This window comes from Chiloscyllium plagiosum, chromosome 7 (assembly GCF_004010195.1).
Source record: "Chiloscyllium plagiosum isolate BGI_BamShark_2017 chromosome 7, ASM401019v2, whole genome shotgun sequence".
NCBI classification, from domain to species: Eukaryota; Metazoa; Chordata; class Chondrichthyes; order Orectolobiformes; family Hemiscylliidae; genus Chiloscyllium; species Chiloscyllium plagiosum.
The window spans coordinates 58,280,132-58,299,323 of record NC_057716.1 but is presented as its reverse complement, the minus strand read 5'-3'; the positions used below and the strand labels follow the sequence as shown (position 1 = coordinate 58,299,323).

At 45.6% G+C, this 19,192-nt stretch overlaps 1 protein-coding gene across 3 annotated transcripts in view; it reads right to left on the bottom strand.

Annotated features, from left to right (window-relative positions):
* pkp4 (plakophilin 4) overlaps positions 1 to 19,192 on the bottom strand; it is a 236,229-nt gene that overhangs the window by 148,296 nt on the left and 68,741 nt on the right. For all 3 annotated transcript variants that reach the window (XM_043693802.1, XM_043693805.1, XM_043693804.1), the window contains exon 4: positions 13,448 to 13,482. In XM_043693802.1, coding sequence (XP_043549737.1) covers positions 13,448 to 13,482 — 35 coding nt within the window. The remainder of the gene's footprint in view (positions 1 to 13,447; positions 13,483 to 19,192) is intronic.

Genomic DNA, 19,192 nt, shown 5'->3' with positions numbered 1-19,192 from the left:
AAGAGGAGGGAGGAATCTGAGACTGTCCTGGTGAATTTGAGGTCGGGGTGGAAGGTGTTGGTGAAGTGGATGAACTGTTCAACCTCCTCGTGGTAGCACGAGGCGGCGCCGATACAGTCATCGGTGTAGCGGAGGAAAAGGTGGGGGGTGGGGCCAGTGTAGTTGCGGAAGATGGATTGTTCCACATATCCTACGAAGAGGCAGGCATAGCTGGGGCCCATGCGGGTGCCCATGGCTACTCCTTTGGTTTGGAGGAAGTGGGAGGATTGGAAAGAGAAGTTGTTCAAGGTGAGGACCAGTTCAGTCAGTCGAAGGAGGGTGTCGGTGGAAGGGTACTTAAAGGAGAATCCTTAGAATCCTGAGAGGAGAAAGGCAGTAGGAATATACTTCAGTGAGAAATCAGGAGGGCAAAAAGGGGACATGAGATAGCTTTGGCAAATAGAGTTAAGGAGAATCCAAAGGATTTTTACAAATACATGAAGGACAAAAAGGTAACTAGGGAGAAAATAGGGCTCTCAAAGATCAGCAAGGTAGCCTTGGCGTGGAAGCATAGGAGATGGGGGAGATACTAACCGAATATTTTGCATCAGTATTTACTGTGGAAAAGGACATGGTCAACATGGCTTTGTGCATGGGAAATCATGTCTCACAAACTTGATCGGGTTTTGAAGTATTAACAAAGAGGATTGATGAGGACAGAGCGGTAGATGTGATAGATAGGGACTTCAGTAAAGCATTCAACAAGGTTCACCATGGGAGACTGATTAGTAAAGTTCGATCTCATGGAATGCAGGGAGAACTAGCCATTTGAATACAGAACTGGCTCAAAAGGTAGAAGACAGAGGGTGGTGGTGGTAGAGGGTTGTTTTTCAGACTGGAGCCCTGTGACCAGTGGAGTGCCACAAGGATTGGTGCTGGGTCCTCTACTTTTTCTCATTTATATAAATGATTTGGATGTGAGCATAAGAGGTATAATTAGTAGTTTTGCAGAGGACACCAAAATTGGAGGTGTCGTGGACAGCAAAGAAGGCTACCTCAGATTACAACGGGATCTTGACCAGATGGGCCAATGGGCTGAGAAGTGGCAGATGGAGTTTAATTTAGATAAATGTGAGGTGCTGCATTTTGGGAAAGCAAATCTTAGCAGGACTGATACACTTAATGGTAAGGTCCTAGGGAGTGTTGCTGAACAAAGACCTTGGGGTGCAGATTCATAGCTCCTTGAAAGTGAAGTCGCAGGTAGATAGGATAGTGAAGCTGGCGTTTGATAGTACTCTGACCAATAAAGGAAAGCACTGTGTACAGGAGTTGGGAGGTCATGTTGTGGCTGTACAGGACACTGATTAGGCCACTGTTGGAATACTGCGTGCAATTCTGGTCTCCTTCCTATCGGAAAGATGTTGTGAAACTTGAAAGGGTTCAGAAAAGATTTACAATGTTGTTGCCAGGGTTGGAGGATTTGATCTATAGGCAGAGGCTGAATAGGCTGGGGCGGTTTTTCCTGGAGTGTCGGAGGTTGAAGGGTGACTTTATAGAGGTTTATAAAATTATGAGGGGCACGGATAGGATAAATAGACAGTCTTTTCCCTGTGGTCGGGGAGTCCAGAACTAGAGGGCATAGGTTTAGGGTGAGAGGGGAAAGATATAAAAGGGGCAATGTTTTCACTCACAGGGTGGTACTTGTATGGAATGAGTTACCAGAGGAAGTGGTGGAGGCTAGTACAATTACAACATTTAAGAGGCACCTGGGTGGGTATATGAATAGGAAGGGTTTGGAGGGATATGGCCAAGTCCTGTCAGCTGCAACTAGATTGGGTTGGGATATCTGGTCAGCATTGATGAGTTGGAACGAAGGGTCCGTTTCTGTGCTGTACATCTGACATGAAGTGATGAGCAGGTCAGACCAAATATAACCAATGGATGTTAACTACCTGGACTTCACAGCAGCCTTTGACAAGATGGCACACAGGAGGCTGAGTAAGAAAAGGATCCATGAAGTTAGAAGCAAGGGTCGAGCATGGATAGAAGCTTGGTTGTCCGTCAGAAAGATGGTAGAGTTAAAAGTGTATTTCTCAGAATGGCAGCCAGTGACAAGTGATGTTCCACAACGTTTCACTTCATACATTAACGATCTAGATGTAGGAACTGAGGGCATTTTGGCTAAGTTTGCAGAGAATATAAAGATAGGTAGAGGATCAAGTAGCATTGAGGTAGTGGAGAGGCTGTAGAAAGATTTGGACAGGTTAGAACAATGGTCAAAGAACTGGCAGATGGAGTACAACATGGAAAAGTGCTGGTAGGAAGAGGAGAAGCATGGACTATTTTCTTAATTATGTAGAGGTGCCAGTGCTTGACTGGGGTGGACAAAATTAAAAATCACAACCCCAGGTTATAGTTGAACAGGTTTATTTGGAAGTACAAGATTTAATATCTACCTGACAAAGGAGCAGTGCTGTGAAAGCTGTACTTCCAAATAAACCTGTTCAACTATAACCTGGTGTTGTGATTTTCAAACTATTTTCTAAATGGAAAGAAAATTCATAAGTCTGAAGTGCAGAGTGTTTTGGGACTTTTTGTTTAGGATTCTCTCAAGGTAAACTTGCATGCTGAGTACTGTTCGGAAAGCAAATGCAATTATGGCATGAGAGGACTTGAATACAAAAGCAGGGATATATTTCTGAGGCTCGATAAAACTCTGGTCAGACCATATTTGGAGTATTGGGCCCAAAACTGTGCACAAAATCTCAGGAAGGATGTACTAGCCCTGGAGCATGTTCAGAGGAGGTTCACGAGAAAGGTCCCAGGAATGGAAAGGTTAACATATGAGGAATGTTTGAAGACTCTGTCTATATTTAATGGAGTTTAGAAGGATGAAGGGAGATATAATTGTAACATATAGAATACTGAATCGCCTGGACAACGTAGATGTTGTGAAGATGTTTCCATTGGTGGGAGACACAAAGCAGAAGGCAGAGCCTTAGCGTAAAGGGAAAACATTTTAGAATGGAGAAAATGAGAAACTCTCTCAGCCAGAGTGGTAAATCTATGGCATTCATTGCCACAGAAGACTGTGGAGGTCAGGCCACTGAGTATATTTAACATAGATACATGAGCCCCTTGATTCTCCCTGTAACCCTTGGGTTCTTGAGTAAGCAGGAGAATGGGGTCGAGAAACTTATCAAACTTGATTGAATGGAGGAGCAGACTCCATGGGCCAAATGGCATAATTTCTGCTCAGATGTCTTATGATTTGGAGATGCAGTGTTGGACTGGGGTATACAAAGTTACAAATCATGGACAAAGGATGAACTCAGATTTCACCAGTTTCCTCATTTCCCCTCGCCCCCACCCTGTCTCAGTCAAATCCATCAAATTCAGCACCGCCTTCCTAACCTGAGATCTTCTTCCCGACCTCTCCGCCCCCACCCCAGTCTGACCTATCACCCTCACCTTGACCTCTTTCCACCTATCACATTTCCGACGCCCCTCCCCCAAGTCCCTCCCCCCTACCTTTTATCTTAGCCTGCTGGACAAACGTTCCTCATTCCTGAAGAAGGGCTTATGCCCGAAACGTCGATTCTCCTGTTCCCTGGATGCTGCCTGACCTGCTGCGCTTTTCCAGCAACACATTTCCAGCTCTGATCTCCAGCATCTGCAGACCTCACTTTCTCCTCAAAGTTACAAATCACACAACACCTGGCTATAGTCCAACATGTTTAATTGGAAGCACTAGCTTTTGGAGTGCTGTTCCTTCATCAGGTGGTTGTGGAGTGCACAACAGTGAGACAGAATTTATAGCAAAAGTTTACAGTGTGATGTAACTGAAATTATACATTGAAAAGTACCTTGTTTGTTAAGTCTTTCATCTGTGTTAGCAACCCCTTGCAGATGTACGTTGTACTTTGCTCAAAAACTGCATGAATCCACGTAAGACTCTTAATGCACCTTTTAGATTTGAATCAGTCTAAACATTATGGCACAGACAGGGAACACAGGGGGCTAACACCTTGAACATCTCAACATCTTATCTGGGCTGATACCAATTGTTACAGTTAACCTGAGAATGTACCTTTTAAAAAACATTGTGATTTACATATGAAAGAAGTGAAACTATCATGGTCATTCTAACAGATGAGAGACTCAACAAACAATCAAGGTATTTTTCAAAGTATAATTTCAGTTACATCACACTGTAAACTTTTGCTCTAAATTCTGTGTCTTACAATTGTGTGCTCCACAACCACCTGAAGGAGCTGTGCTCAGAAAGCTAGTGCTTCCAATTAAACCTGTTGGACTATAACTTGGTGTTGTGTGATTTGTAACAGATGTCTTATGGTCTTGTAGATCACCAGGTGGAAATGACCAGCTTCAAATAACATATCAAAGTTCTGATTTATGGTAAACAGAAGTTGCTGGTAAGCTCAGCATTGTGGACTATCCCCAATTGTCCTTGACAGCAGTTAAGAGTCAACTATATCTTTATGGATCAGGCATTATCAAATCAAACTAAGAACGATAACAGATTTCCTTCAATGAAGGACATTCAGGTGAATAATCTCATTTTACAATAAATGAGAGCATCTTCAGAGGCAGAGGCATTCAGGACTATTCCAAGTATTAGAACACAATGTTACAGGGCAGTACAGGCCCTTCAGCCTTTGATGTTGCGTCAACCTGTGAAATTAATCTGATGCCCATCTAACTTACACCATTCCATTACTGTCCATATCTATGTTCGATGCGCATTTAAATGCCCATAATGTTGGCAAGTCTACTACTATTGCAGGCAAGCCACGCCGTGCCCCTACTACTGAGTAAGGAAACTACCCCTGATATCTATCCTAAATCTAACACCCCTTAAGGTAAAGCCATGTCCCCTCGTGTTAGCCTTTACCATTCGAGGAAAAAGGCTCTCACTGTCCACCCTATCTCATCCTCTGATTATCTTATACGACTCAATTAAGTCACTTCTGAATCATCATTTCTCCAACAAAAACAGCCTCAGTTCCCTCAGCCTGTGCTTGTAAGACCTTCCTTCCATAGTAGGCAACATCCTAGTAATCTCCTCTGAACCCTTTCCAAAGCTTCCTCATTCTTCCTATTGTGTGGTGACCAGAAATGTACGCAATACTCCAGGTGCAGCCTTACCAGTATCTTGTACAGCTGAAGCATGATCTCGTGGCTCCGAAACTCAATCCCCCTACGATAAATGCCAACACACCATACGCCTTCTAACAACCCTATCAACCTGGGCGCTAACTTTCAGAGATTTATGCACCTGGACACAGATCTCTGTTCATCTACACTGCCAAGAATTTTACTATTAACTCAGTACTCTGCATTCCTGTTACTTCTTCCAAAGTGAACTACCTCATACTTTTCCACATTAACCTCCATTTACCACCTCAGCCCAGCTCTGCATCTTATTGTCAAGGTTATGACCAGTGATGTACAGATAAGGAAACAATGAACTCCTGGTGTGTACAATTTTAGCTCGAACAACCAGCAAGACTTTTACCCAAGTTATAGGTTACCAGGTTTTATGTTGCAATTTTTAACCAATAAAAATAACCTTTGTGCCCGACTGTTCCAGTTTTTAACAAGCTGAGTATCTCGTCACTTTTAACTACACTTGAAGCTGAATTAACAATTAAAATGTTCCAGATTACATGGGCTGAATTGGATTCAGAAGACGGAGTTCCAAGCTGATGGACCTGCAAGTCAACAAAAGTTTTCAAATGGGTGGGAAAGACTCAGACTAGAATCAAGTAATGGCCAACTTGAGAAAGTTAAAGACCTCAGGTTCGGGCCCTTTTGTAGATTTCACAGATCATGCTGCTTCTGGTGTCAGATGTTTCCCTTAGCTGCTGAGCTTGTATGTACAACATTGTGATTTTCATTAAGAAAGGAAGGCAGATTTATAAACTCTGTTCAACAAACAGTGTTGCTTTACACTGGGGTATTGGAACAATGATCGGTGATTATATTTAAAAAATTTTAAGTTTTGCTACTCTTGGTTCATTCCTGTGGTATTTGATTTCACAAAAAACTCTGGCTCCGATGTCAATGACATCAGGTGTATGGAGTTTAAATTGACAAAAGTTCACTGGTTGCTACCTTACATTCTGCCCCTCCAATTGTTCCAATACAACTCCCTCTCCCACCTTAATGAAAATCAGCTGCTTCAACACTGAACTTCCACTTGTTGGGAATCAGACAGCCTGTGTTCCCTGCTGCCCAGTTGCTCAAATTGCCAAAAGGAACAACTAATTCCATTCATCAGCAGGCAAATCATTAATTGCCTTCTTAGCTCTTTCAAATTAGCTTTCTGCTACAATGATGCAGGTTTGTTGCCTCACTATCTTCAGGTCACAAACCCACATGGTGGGTTGCACAAAATTCTGTCCAAAGTTTCCCAGTATTGACATTTAGGTATTTTGGTTACCTTCAGCCCTTTCCCCTTTACCAACAGTCCAATATCTGTAACCTTGGAGTTTTCTGGCAGTAACTGTATATCGAGGAAGGTTTGAAACATTGTACCTGGACATGAATTCTGATTCTTAATTATCTTGATATCTTCTTCATTTACTTTTTACTCTGCATTCATAAAGACTTCCCTTTTAAGATTCCTTTTCATTTAGATAGCCATGAAGGATAGACTGGATCTAAAAGATGAAGTTCTAAATTGGAGCAAGGCCAATTTTGACGGTATTGGGCAAGAACTTTCAGAAGTTGATTGGGGCGGATGTTTGCAGGTAAAGGGATGGTTGGAAAATGGAAAACAGTCAGAAATGAGAAGAGTCCAGAGACAGTATATTCCTGTTAGGGTGAAAGGTGTAGGGAATGCTGGATGACTAAAGAAATTGAGGTTTTGGTTAAGAAAAAGTATATGCCAGGTATAGACAGGATAGATTGAGTCAATCCTTAGAGTACAAAGGCAGGAGTATACTTAAGGAGGAAATCAGGAGGACAAAAAAGGGACATGAGATAGCTTTGGCAAATACAGTTAAGGAGAATCCAAAGGGATTTTATAAATACATTAAGGACCAAAGGTAACTTAGGGAGAGAATAGGACCCCTCAAAAGGTCAGCAAGGCAGCCGGTGTGTGGAACTGCTAGAGATGGGAGCGATACTAAATGAGTCTTATGCATCACTGTTTACTGTGGGAAGGACATGGATCATATAGAATGTGGGGAAAAGATGGTGACACCTTGAAAAATGTCCTTATTAGAGGTGGTGCTGGATGTCTTGAAATGCATAAAAGTGGATAAATCCCCAGGACCTGATCAAGTGTACCCTAGAACTCTGTGGTAAGCTAGGGAAGTGATTGCTAGGCCCCATGCTGAGATATTTGTATCATTGATTGTCACAGGGGAGGTGCCAGAAAACTGGGAGGTTGGCTAACCTGGTGCTACTGTTTAAGAAGGGTGGTAAGGACAAGTCAGGGAACTATAAATCAGTGAGCCTGACATTGGTGGTGGGTTAATTGAAGGGAATCTGAGGAACAGGACGTACATGTATTTGGAAAAGCAAGGATTGATTACGGATAGTCAACATAGCTTTGTGCGCGGGAAATCATGTCACACTAACTTGATTGGGTTCTTTGAAGTTGTAACGAAGAGGATTGATGAGCGCAGAGCAGTGGATGCGATCTATATGGACTTCAGTAAGGCATTTGACAAGGTCCCACATGGTAAGCTCGTTAGCAAGGTTAGATCTCATGGAATACAGGGACAACTAGCCATTTGGATACAGAACCAGCTCAAAAAGGTAGAAGACAGGGTGGTGGTGGAGGGTTGCTTTTCAGACTGGAGGACTGTGACCAGAGGTATGCTACAAGGATCGGTGCCGAGTCCATTACTTTTCATTTATATAAAAACGATTTGGAAGTGAACATGGAGGTAGAGTTAGTAAGTTTGCAGATTACAACAAAATTGGAGGTGGTGTACTGGACAGTGGAGAACGTTGCCTCAGAGTACAATGGGTTCTTGATCAGATGAGCCAAATGGGTCAAGGAGTGGCAAATGGAGTTAAATTTAGGCAAGTGAGGTGCTGCATTCTGGAAAGGCAAATCAGGGCAGGACATATTCGCTTAATGATAAGGCCCTGGGGAGTGTCGCTGAACAAAGAGACCTTGAAAGTGGAGTCGCAGGTAGGTAGGGTAATGAAGGCAGCTTTTGGTATGCTTTCCTTTATTGGTCAGAGTATTGAGCACAGGAGTTGGAGGTCATGTTGCGGCTGTACAGGACATTGCTTAAGCCACTGTTGGAATATTGCATGCAATTCTGGTCTCCTTCCTATCGGAAAGTTGTTGTGAAACTTGAAAGGGTTCAGACAAGATTTACAAGGATGTTGCCAGGGTTGAAGGGTTTGAGCTATAGGGAAAAGCCGAATAGGCTGGGGCTAATTTCCCTGGAATGTCAGAGGCTGAGGGGTGACCTTGTAGAGATTTATAAAATCATAAGGGACAAGGGTAAATAGACAAGATCTTTTCCCTGGGGTGAGGGAGTCCAGAACTAGAAGGCATAGGTTTAGGGGGAGGGGTGGGGGGAAACATTTAAAAAGGAACCTAAGGGGTAACTTTTCATGCAAAGGGTGGTCTGTGCATGGAATGAGCTGCCAGAGGTGGGAGGAGGCTGGTACAATTACAATATTTAAAAGGCATTTGGATGGGTATATGAATAGGAAGGGTCTACAGGTATATGGACCAAGTGTTGGCAAATGGGATTAGATTAGAATGTCTGGTTGACATGGATGAGTTGGATCAAAGGGCGTTTCCGTACTATACATCTATTTCATTACTCAAGTCATATTCTTTGCCCTTAATTCCTATTTTCGATCTCCTCTGTGGTTTGTTCCTCCATTATGAGCAATGACAATAATTATAAACCTTTCTCAGTTTCATTTTAGGCAAATTATCTTTAGTTTTAAAAGGACACTATAGCTTTGGATGTCCATCCGCCCTCCTCTTAATAAAATGGAATATACCAGAATTATCTCCTTTTGAAGAAATCCCATTGTTCAATTATGTTTTAGTGGCTTGATTCCAATCTACCTGGGCAATGATCTCTAACCAAAGCACTGAAGTTAGCCCTTCTTTGGTCAAGTATTTTACACTTGACTTTTTCTTCCATACAAATGAAAATGGTGCTAAAAGTTGAACAAAGGAAATTAAATTTCAAGGGACAACTTGATGGGCAAATTGGGATTATACGTTATAAGGTATGATGGTATATAAACAATGGATAATCTTCAAAAATTACTATACAGTGTACATCAATTATTTGTCCAAAGCAAAAAACACCAAAACTTCTGTCAACAATCATATAAAGATGAATTGCTAAATTGCCTTGTAGTATCCAGGAATGTGCAGGCAAGGTAGACTAGCCATGATAAATGCAGCGTTATGGGGAGAGGTGGTCTGGATTTTGGTGGGATGCTTTTCAGAGGGTCAACATGGACCTGGACAAAATGGCCTCTTTCTGCACTGTTCTGTCCTAGGATTCTATGAAAATGAAAGGCATATAAAGTTGCCAGGAACAGTAATTAACCAGAGAGGATTTTAGAATACAGCAAATAGGGACCAAGAAATGCTAAACACAACAAAAGCAAATTAGTAAAAAAAAAAAAAAGGACTGTACAACTTTATACAGATATGTAAAAAGCAAACATTTGCCAGAGGCAAATGTAGGTCCCTCATATTCAGAGATCGAAGAAGCAGTCATGTCAGTGGATGCAGTATACATGGGACTTCCAAATGGCTTTTGATATAGCAACCCCAAAAAAGGTTAGTACGCAAATTTAGAATACATGGACAGAAATTATAATGCTCATGAGTAACATCCTTAAATTAAAGTAGGTTTGGCAAGCACAAATTTCTCATTCACAAATCCATGCCAACTATGCACAGATCATTACTATGCAAATTACCTGTTATCACATCTTTTACACTTCATAGATTTATAACAGGAGAGGGAGGTTTGAATCCACAGCTTGAAATGAGCAGAAAATGCTGATGGGGAGGAAAACTGATGGAAGCACAATATTTTACAACCAGAGATGCTCATGGATGTCTTCAGGGCACAAACACAATTTGGAAGGGAAGATGGACTGATGCATGGTTACAAAAAAATGGGGGAGGGGAGCACAGCAAGAGGCATGTTGAATGAGCTGTACTCTGTTGGGCAGGACAGTGGATGGCAAGTTTATTCGGTTTCATGTTGACAATTATAATTAAGTTTGACTGAGAAAACAATCAGGATGTATCATTTTAGTGATATTTACCATAGACTTGCATAGCATATGAAGCTAAATAAAAAAAAAAAATCACAGAACACCAGGTTATAGTCCAACAGGTTTATTTGGAAGTACTAGCTTTTGGGAGCACTACTCCATCAGCCACAGAATCAGACACAGCACAAGATCATAGTGCCATGCGACTGATACGATATATTGAACAAATCTGGATAGCTGTTAAGACATCACATTCCCAGCTATCTTAAGATTTTGTTAAAAAAAAATGACATCTCAGCTTAGACAATGCATTAAAGGTGTGAAGTCAGAGTTTGTATGTATACCAACCTTGACTCAGACTCATTCTATTTCCAAAGTAGGAATTTATAAAATGTCACAGATTAACTGCCTGCAGATTGTGCGCATTTTGAGCAAAACGTATCTGCAAGTACAATTCTGCAAATTCTCCCCATAGACACACATGCGCGAGGCAGGAGGGGGTCAGGTCACCCACTCCAACCTCTCAACCATCAATACACAGCCTTCCACTTCCTTGGCTCCAACCCCAACATCAAACCAGCGGACAGGGAGGGGGGGGGGGGGGGGGGAGGGTGCAGTGATAGTTTGGCACACTGACCTCTACACCGCTGAAGCCTAGCATCAACTTGAAGACACCTCCGCCATGACCTTACCCCCCCCATATCACCAAACCATCATCTCCCAGATTGTACATAACCTCGTCACCTCAGGAGGAGATCTCCCACCTACAGCTTCCAACCTCTGTTCGGGAACCCCGCTCTGCCTACTTCTACCTCCTACCCAAGATCCACAAGCCTGACTACCCCAGCTGACCCATCTTCTCATCTCCATATATCTCGATACTATTCTATTCCCCCGGTCCAGGTGCTTCCCACATACCACCCATGTCCTCCACCTCCTTCAAGGCTTGTTTCCTTGGCCCCCAACACCTCATTGTCACCACAGATGTCTAGTCCCTATACACCTCCATTCACCATGATCAGGGCCTCCAAGCCCTCACTTTCTTCCTCTCCCAACGTACCCACCAGTACCCTTCCACTGACACTTATTTGGCTGAATTGGTCCTCACCCCCAACAATTTCTCCTTCGAATTAACCCACTTCCTCCAGACAAAAGGGGTAGCCTTGGGCACCCACATGGGTCCCAGCTATGCCGGTCTCTTTGTCAGCGACGTGGAACAGTCTATCTTCCGCAGTTACACTGGCACCACTTCCCACTTTTTCTTCCACTACACTGACGACTGCATTGGCGCCACCTCGTGCTCCCACAAGGAGGGTGAACAGTTCATCAACTTCAACACATTGCACCCCGACCTTAAATTCACCTGGACCATCTCTGATACCTCCCTCCCAGACCTCTCCATCAACAGTGACCGACTCAACACCAACATTTTCTATAAACCGACCAACTCCCACAGCTACCTGGATTACACCTCCTCCCCACCCTATCTCCTGCAAAACGCTATCCCTTATCCCCAATTCCTCAGCCTCCACCATATCTGCTCCCAGGAGGCCCAGTTGCACAACACATACAAGATAGCCTCCTTCTTAAAAGACTGCAACTTCCCCTCCCATGTGACTGGTGACACCCTCCAGCACATCTCATCCACTTCCCGCACCTCTGCCCTCAAATCCCACACCTACAGCCACAACAAGGACAGAACCCCCCGGTCCTCACCTTCCACTCCACCAACCTCCACATACATCACATCATCCTCTGTCATTTCTGCCACTGACAAACGGACCCTACCAGAGATACATTTCCCTCCTCACCCCAACCTGCTTTCCGTAAAGACCATTCCCTCTGATTACCTCATCAGGTCCACGCTGCCCAACAACTCACCCTCTCCTTTCGCACCATCCCCTGCAACCACATGAATTGCGAAATCTGCACCCACACCTCCCCGCTCACCTCTGTCCAAGGACCCAAAGGAGCCTCCAAAATCCAAAGTTTCACCTGCACTTCCATGTGTCATTTGCCCTGTTGCTCCCAATGTGGTCTCCTCTACACTGGGGAGAGCGCTTCAGAGAACATCTCTGGGACACCTGCACCAACCAACCCCACTGTACAGTGGCCGAACATTTCAACTCCCCCTCCCACTCCGCGGGTCCTGGGTCTCTTCCATTGCCACTCCTTTACCACCCAAAGCCTGGAGGAAGAACACCATCTTCCGCCTTGGGATCCTCCAACTCCATGGCAATGTGGATTTCACCAGTTTCATTTCCCCTCCCCCCCCCCAGCTTATCCCAGTCCCAACCTTCCAACTCAGCACCACCCTCATGACCTGTCCATCTTCCTTCCCAGCTAGCCACTTCACCTTCCTCTCTGACCTATCACCATTACCTCAATCTCTATCCAACCAATGCACTCTCAGCTACCTTCCCCCAGCCCCACCCCCTCCCATTTATCTCTCCACCCCAGAGTTCCCAGCCTCATTCCTGATGACTTATGCCTGAAACGTCAATTCTCCGGTTCCTCAGATGCTGCCTGACCTGCTGTGCTTTTCCAGCACCACATGCTCAACTCTGATCTCCAGCATCTGCAGTCCTCACTTTTGCCTATACAGTGTAATGGGTCACCTGTACAGTGACATGAACTCAAGTCCTGGTTAAGGCCATCTTCGTGGGTATAGAACTTGCCTATCAGTCTCTGCTCAGTCACTCTGCATTGTTGTGTATCCCAAAGTCCGCCTTGGAGGACAGTCACCTGAAGATCTGAGAGTGAATGTCCCTGTCCACTGAAGTGTTCCCGAACTGGAGGGAAAATCTAGGTTTTCATTCCAGAATAATTCTCAAAACTCTTGCAATCTCTAACGCATTCACATCTTCCTAAAGTGTGGTGCCCAAGATTGTACACATTATTCTAGCTGAGATCTAACCAGTGTTGTATTTAATTTCAGCTATAAGTTCCCCTGCTCTTGTACCCTATGCCCTTATTAATGAAGCCTATAATACCCGTGTGCCTGATTGTTAACTGCTCTGCATACCCAGTGACTTTTAATGACTTGGGTCAGCCCTTGGAGTAAATCCAACTACCTGTAGTTGAAACTAGACACATTCATCATTATAATTTTTTGAGCTATGTGACAAATACCAAAATTACTGATATTTTGTATGAAAAATTATTTATTATATATGAGACACAGGACTACAAATCATGCATTGCTAATTAATACCTGTTGGTCTCCAGTGGAAGGACTTTTCAGTTGAGCTGCAAGCAGAAAAAGAAAAATTTCACTTAATTATACTCCCAAAATTTTACAACATGTACATTCGCATGTCCAACAAATGCATGTTTGTCATGGTAACAAAAAGCATTTTCTGAAAAATTTCCACCAGTCCATTCTGAAGGCCAGCTTTTGAAATACTCTAAATGTTTAGATTTTGGGATTAATGTCACAGTTTCTTTCTATCAAACAGAAGAGATGCAACTATGTTAGAAATAGCTTGTGCATTGAGATATACAAACAATCCTGAACCAATTTAAATTACAGACACTTAGGTGGGAGTTAGTTCTGGAAAATGTATTGATATTAAAATCACTCAGAACAGTGGGTAAGGCAGGAGTGGAAATGGAGATCAACAACTGGGACAGAGCTGTTGAGGCTGCAAGTAATGGGCTCCTTTGAGCAAATGTGGTGAATAAAAAGGGCTAGAAAGAACTCAGATATGAAGCCATGTGGTGATCATATGTCTGGGCCAGGAGCAAAGGAGGCAGAACCACAAAATGGTACAGCAGAATAATATGCAAATTTAGTCCACCCTAATCTGCACAGCCCATTCAAAATGCAATCAGTTAGTCCCAATCTCCTGCTCCTTCCTTTCAAGTACTTAACCAACTTCAGTTTGGTACATTAATGGTTTCAACTGAGGGGTACAATTTCAAAAATCACATTTGACTAATTCTGAAGTAACATAACAAGGAGGATAATGATAAAGTTAGAGGTAAAGTTTAGTGGAATGAGCATACACATTGCTGATATTTAATGCAGAAAAGAGCAGTAGCATGTTCATGAGTGAAAAAGAAAACAAGGCAATGATATATTGCAAGTGGTACAAGACAAGAGAAATATATCTTGTATTTCAGTACAAAAAAAGGGCAGTTTGAGAAAAGGAATTAACAAAGCAAATATGTTTTCAAGAGGTCACGCTAAGGTGATATAAAATGTGAATTTAGCCCCAGCTGGTGTACCATACCCAATACTGGCATGTGAAGGCTGATGGAGGAAAAGCATAAAAAGAAAGGGTGCATAGATATCATTTTGGAGATCAGATTTTAAAATACTGGTATGAGTGTAGTGGCTACAATTCTGAAGTGATTTCTTTTTTACAAAAAACGTCAGAGACCTTCCAGAACAGTGACCTGATCCAGCGTCCAAGAGCAAATGATTGCAAACCTCGAGTATTAATGCGACAAAATAATTATACTGTGGAGTGAACAGGTAAAGTAAACATGGGTGCCTTGTTTTCATTTCAATTTAATTTCAGAAAACCAGAGATTAAGTTTTTAAGGCAACCTGACTGGGTCAGAAATAAATTTAGTCCTCGAAAAAAAATGCACTTTCCAGAGTTGTTCAGGGAATAGGTTCCTTGAGCACAGTTTTAGTCTGTGCAGAATCAAATTCATTCACAGGAGGAGGGCATCACTGGCTAGGTAAAAACAATGACTGCAGATGCTGGAAACCAGATTCTGGATTAGTGGTGCTGGAAGAGCACTGCTGTTCAGGCATCATGCGAGCAGTAAAATCGCGTTTCGGGAAAAAGCCCTTCATCAGGAATAAAGGCAGAGAGCCTGAAGGGTGGAGAGATAAGCTAGAGGAGGGTGGGGGTGGGGAAAAAGTAGCATAGAGTACAATAGGTGAGTGGGGGAGGGGATGAAGGTGATAGGTCAAGGAGGAGGGTGGAGTGGATAGGTGGACAAGAAGATAGGCAGGTAGGACAAGTCATGGGGACAGTGCTGAGCTGTAAGTTTGGAACTAGGGTGAGGTGGAGGAAGGGGAAATGAGGAAACTGTTGAAGTCCACATTGATGCCCTGGGATTGAAGTGTTCCGAGGCAGAAGATGAGGCGTTCTTCCACCAGGCGTCTGGTGGTGAGGGAGCGGCGGTGAAGGAGGCCCAGGGCCTCCATGTCCTCGCCAGAGTGGGAGGGGGAGTTGAAATGTTGGGCCACAGGACGGTGTGGTTGATACAATAAATGATATTAGTGGATGTGTAGGTAAACCTTTGAAGGATATGGAAGGCTCCTTTAGGGCCTGGGATGGAGGTGAGTGATGTGGTGTGAGCGCAGGTTTTACAATTCCTGCAGTGGCAGGGGAAGGTGTCAGGAGAGTGGGTTGTAGGAGGGCGTGGACCTGACCAGGTAGTCACAGAGGGAACGGTCTTTGCGGAAGGCGGAAAGGGGTAGAGAGGGAAATATATCCCTAGTGGTGGGGTCTTTCGAGGTGGCGGAAATGTCGGCGGATGATTTGGTTTATGCGAAGGTTGGTAGGTGGAAGGTGAGCACCAGGGGCGTTCTGTCCTTGTTACGGTTGGAGGGGTGGGATCTGAGGGTGGAGGTGCGGGATGTGGACGAGATGCGTTGGAGGGCATCTTTAACCACGTGTGAAGGGAAATTGCGGTCTCTAAAGAAGGAGGCAGTCTGGTGTGTTCTGTGGTGGAACAGGTCCTCCTGGGAGCAGATACAGCGGAGGAATTGGGAATACGGGATGGCATTTTTGCAAGAGGTAGGGTGGGAACAGGTGTAATCCAGGTAGCTGTGGGAGTCGGTGGGTTTGTAAAAAAAATGTCAGTGTCAAGTCGGTCGTCATGCAGGATTTGGAAAGGTCCAGGAAGGGGAGGGAGGTGTCAGAGATGGTCCAGGTAAATTTAAGGTCAGGGTGGAATGTGTTGGTGAAGTTGATAATTGCTCAACCTCCTCACGGGAGCACGAGGTGGCGCCAATGCAGTCATCAATGTAGTGGAGGAAGAGGTGGGGAGTGGTGCTGGTGTAATTACGGAAGATTGACTGTTCTACGTAGCCAAAGAGACCAGCATAGCAGGGGCCCATGTGTGCCCATGTCTACCCCTTTGGTCTGGAGGAAGTGGGAGGATTCGAAGGAGAAATTGTTAACGGTGAGGACCAGTTCGGCCAAACGAATGAGTGTGTCGGTGGAAGGGTACTGTTGGGGACGTAGAGAGAGGAAAAAACGGAGGGCTTGGAGGCCCTGGTCATGGCGGATGGAGGTGTAGAAGGATTGGATATCCATGGTGAAGATGAGGCGTTGGGGGCCGGGGAAACGGAAGTCTTGGAGGAGGTGGAGGGCGTGGGTGGTGTCTCGAACGTATGTGGGGAGTTCCTGGACTAGGGGGGATAGGACAGTGTCGAGGTAGGTAGAGATAAGTTCAGTGGGGCAGGAGCATGCTGAGACAAGGGTCGGCCAAGGNAGTTCAGTGGGGCAGGAGCATGCTGAGACAATGGGTCGGCCAGGGTGGTCATGCTTGTGGATCTTGGGAAGGAAGTAGAACCGGGCAGTGCGAGGTTCCCAGACTATGAGGTTGGAAGCTGTGGGTGGGAGATCTCCTAAGTTGATGAGGTTCTGTATGGTCTGGGAGATGATGGTTTGGTGATGGGGGGGTGGGGTCATGGTCGAGGGGGCGGTAGGAAGAGGTGTCCGAGTTGGCGGAGCCCAGCACCACTAATCCAGAATCTGGTTTCCAGCATCTGCAGTCATTGTTTTTACCTCGTTGATTTTAACCCTCCTGCGAATCCTCTTGCAAGGATGCCTGCCTTGAAGAGGTTTTCCTCCTCTCTCCACAAGAATCTCAGGGAGTCCCTCTCCCACTGCAACTCCCAGGTCATTTCCTCTGCCCTGAAGCTCTTCAACCATGTCCTGAAAGAAACTCGCAACCACAGCCACATTTGCTTCCTCAGTGCCTGCCTCCATAACCAACTCATCCCACGCGGACTCCGGACCACCTTTAAACCAGTAGAGTTCGGACCCGAACAGGACAAACAGTACAGACTACAGATTCAAAAACACCAGCAACGGTTCTCCTTCAAGATCCTCCGCTCCACGCTTGCAGCAATGCGCTGGCACCTAACCTCTCTACAGTCAGCCCTGCCTCAGCTGAGGGCCACATTCTCTCAGAATTGCAAAGGACCCACTCTGTACTACATCCTCAGTAGAATTCATAATCTCAACAAACAGTATTTCAACTCCATCTCAAACATCAAAAACTAAGTACAACAAACTTTTATCTACCCACCTCCATAACCAGCGCTCCTCAAACATTCCAGAAGATTTCCCCAGCCTCTGGAACTGCTCGGACACCATTGGCCATGCGGCTGGTACAGCTGCCACCCCCATGCTAATTGATCAGGTCACTTCCACCCCCATCATGGCCACTCCCACAACCACTTCCACCCCTCAATTCCTCATGCATCACACGTGACATCACTTCCACCCCTCACAGCATCAATGATGTCACACGCTCAGCAACGTCTGCCACCCCTACTGCCGTGTCTGCCACCACTTCCACCCCCACCAACACCACACCTGCATTCTGCTGACACGCCCCCCACAGATCCCACTGTCCCCATTCCCGGCCCCCAGAACCCTGAGGGGAACACCAGCCCTGCTCATGACTCACCCCCATTCCCCCCACCATCACACCCACTCCAGTTACCGGTTCCGCCCCCACTCCCAGCTCCACACCCATACCAGATCCCAGCTCACAGCCCTGCCGAGTTTTCACCATGCCTCCAGAACTCCCCCTCACTGAGGGCAAACGATCAGTCCTCAAAGGACTCACCTTCATCCCCCTCCGTCCACGCATCAATGAATTTAATACACGCCGTGACGTCGAACACTTCTTCCACCGCCTCCGCCTCAGAGCTTACTTTCACAATCAAGAATCCCGCCCACCTTCCGAGGACCCCTTCGCCCACCTCCAACTGCATCCACCTGGCACCCCGCACTGGCCTATTACCTCCCCTCAATCTCTTCATTTCCAACTGCCGCCGGGACATTAACCGCCTCAACCTATCTACCCCCCTCCTCCACTCCAACACCTCACCCTCAACGCGCAGATCTCCACTCCCTCTGCTCCAAACCCGACCACACCATCAAGCCAGCAGATAAAGGGGGCGCAGTGGTAGTCTGGCGCACTGACCTCTACGCCACTGAAGCCAAACGCCAACTCGAGGACACCTCTTCCTACCGCCCCCTTGACCATGACCCCACCTCCCATCACCAAACCATCATCTCCCAGACCACACAGAACCTCATCACCTCAGGAGATCTCCCACCCACAGCTTCTAACCTCATAGTCCGGGAAGCCCGCACTGCATGGTTCTAACTCCTTCCCAAGATCCACAAGCCTGACCACCCTGGCCGACCCATTGTCTCAGCATGCTCCTGCCCCACTGAACTCCTTTCTACCTACCTCGACACTGCTCTATTCCCTTCCCCCCCACCCCCCCCAGTCCAGGAACTCCCCACATACGTTTGAGACACATCCACGCCCTCCACCTCCTCCAAGACTTCCGTTTCCCCGGCCCCCAACGCCTCATCTTCACTATGGATATCTAATCCCTCTACACCTACATCCGCCATGACCAGGGCCTCCATGCCCTCCATTTTTTCCTCTCCCAATGTCCCCAACAGTACCCTTTCACTGACACACTCAATCGTTTGGCCGAACTGGTCCTCACCGTTAACAATTTCTCCCTCCCACTCTGCCGAGGACATGGAGGTCCTGGGCCTCCTTCACCGCCGCTCCCTCACCACCAGACGCCTGGAGGAAGAACGCCTCATCTTCCGCCTCGGAACACTTCAACCCCAGGGCATCAATGTGGACTTCAACAGCTCCCTCATTTCCCCTTCCCCCACCTCACCCCAGTTCCAAACTTCCAGCTCAGCACTGCCCCCATGACTTGTCC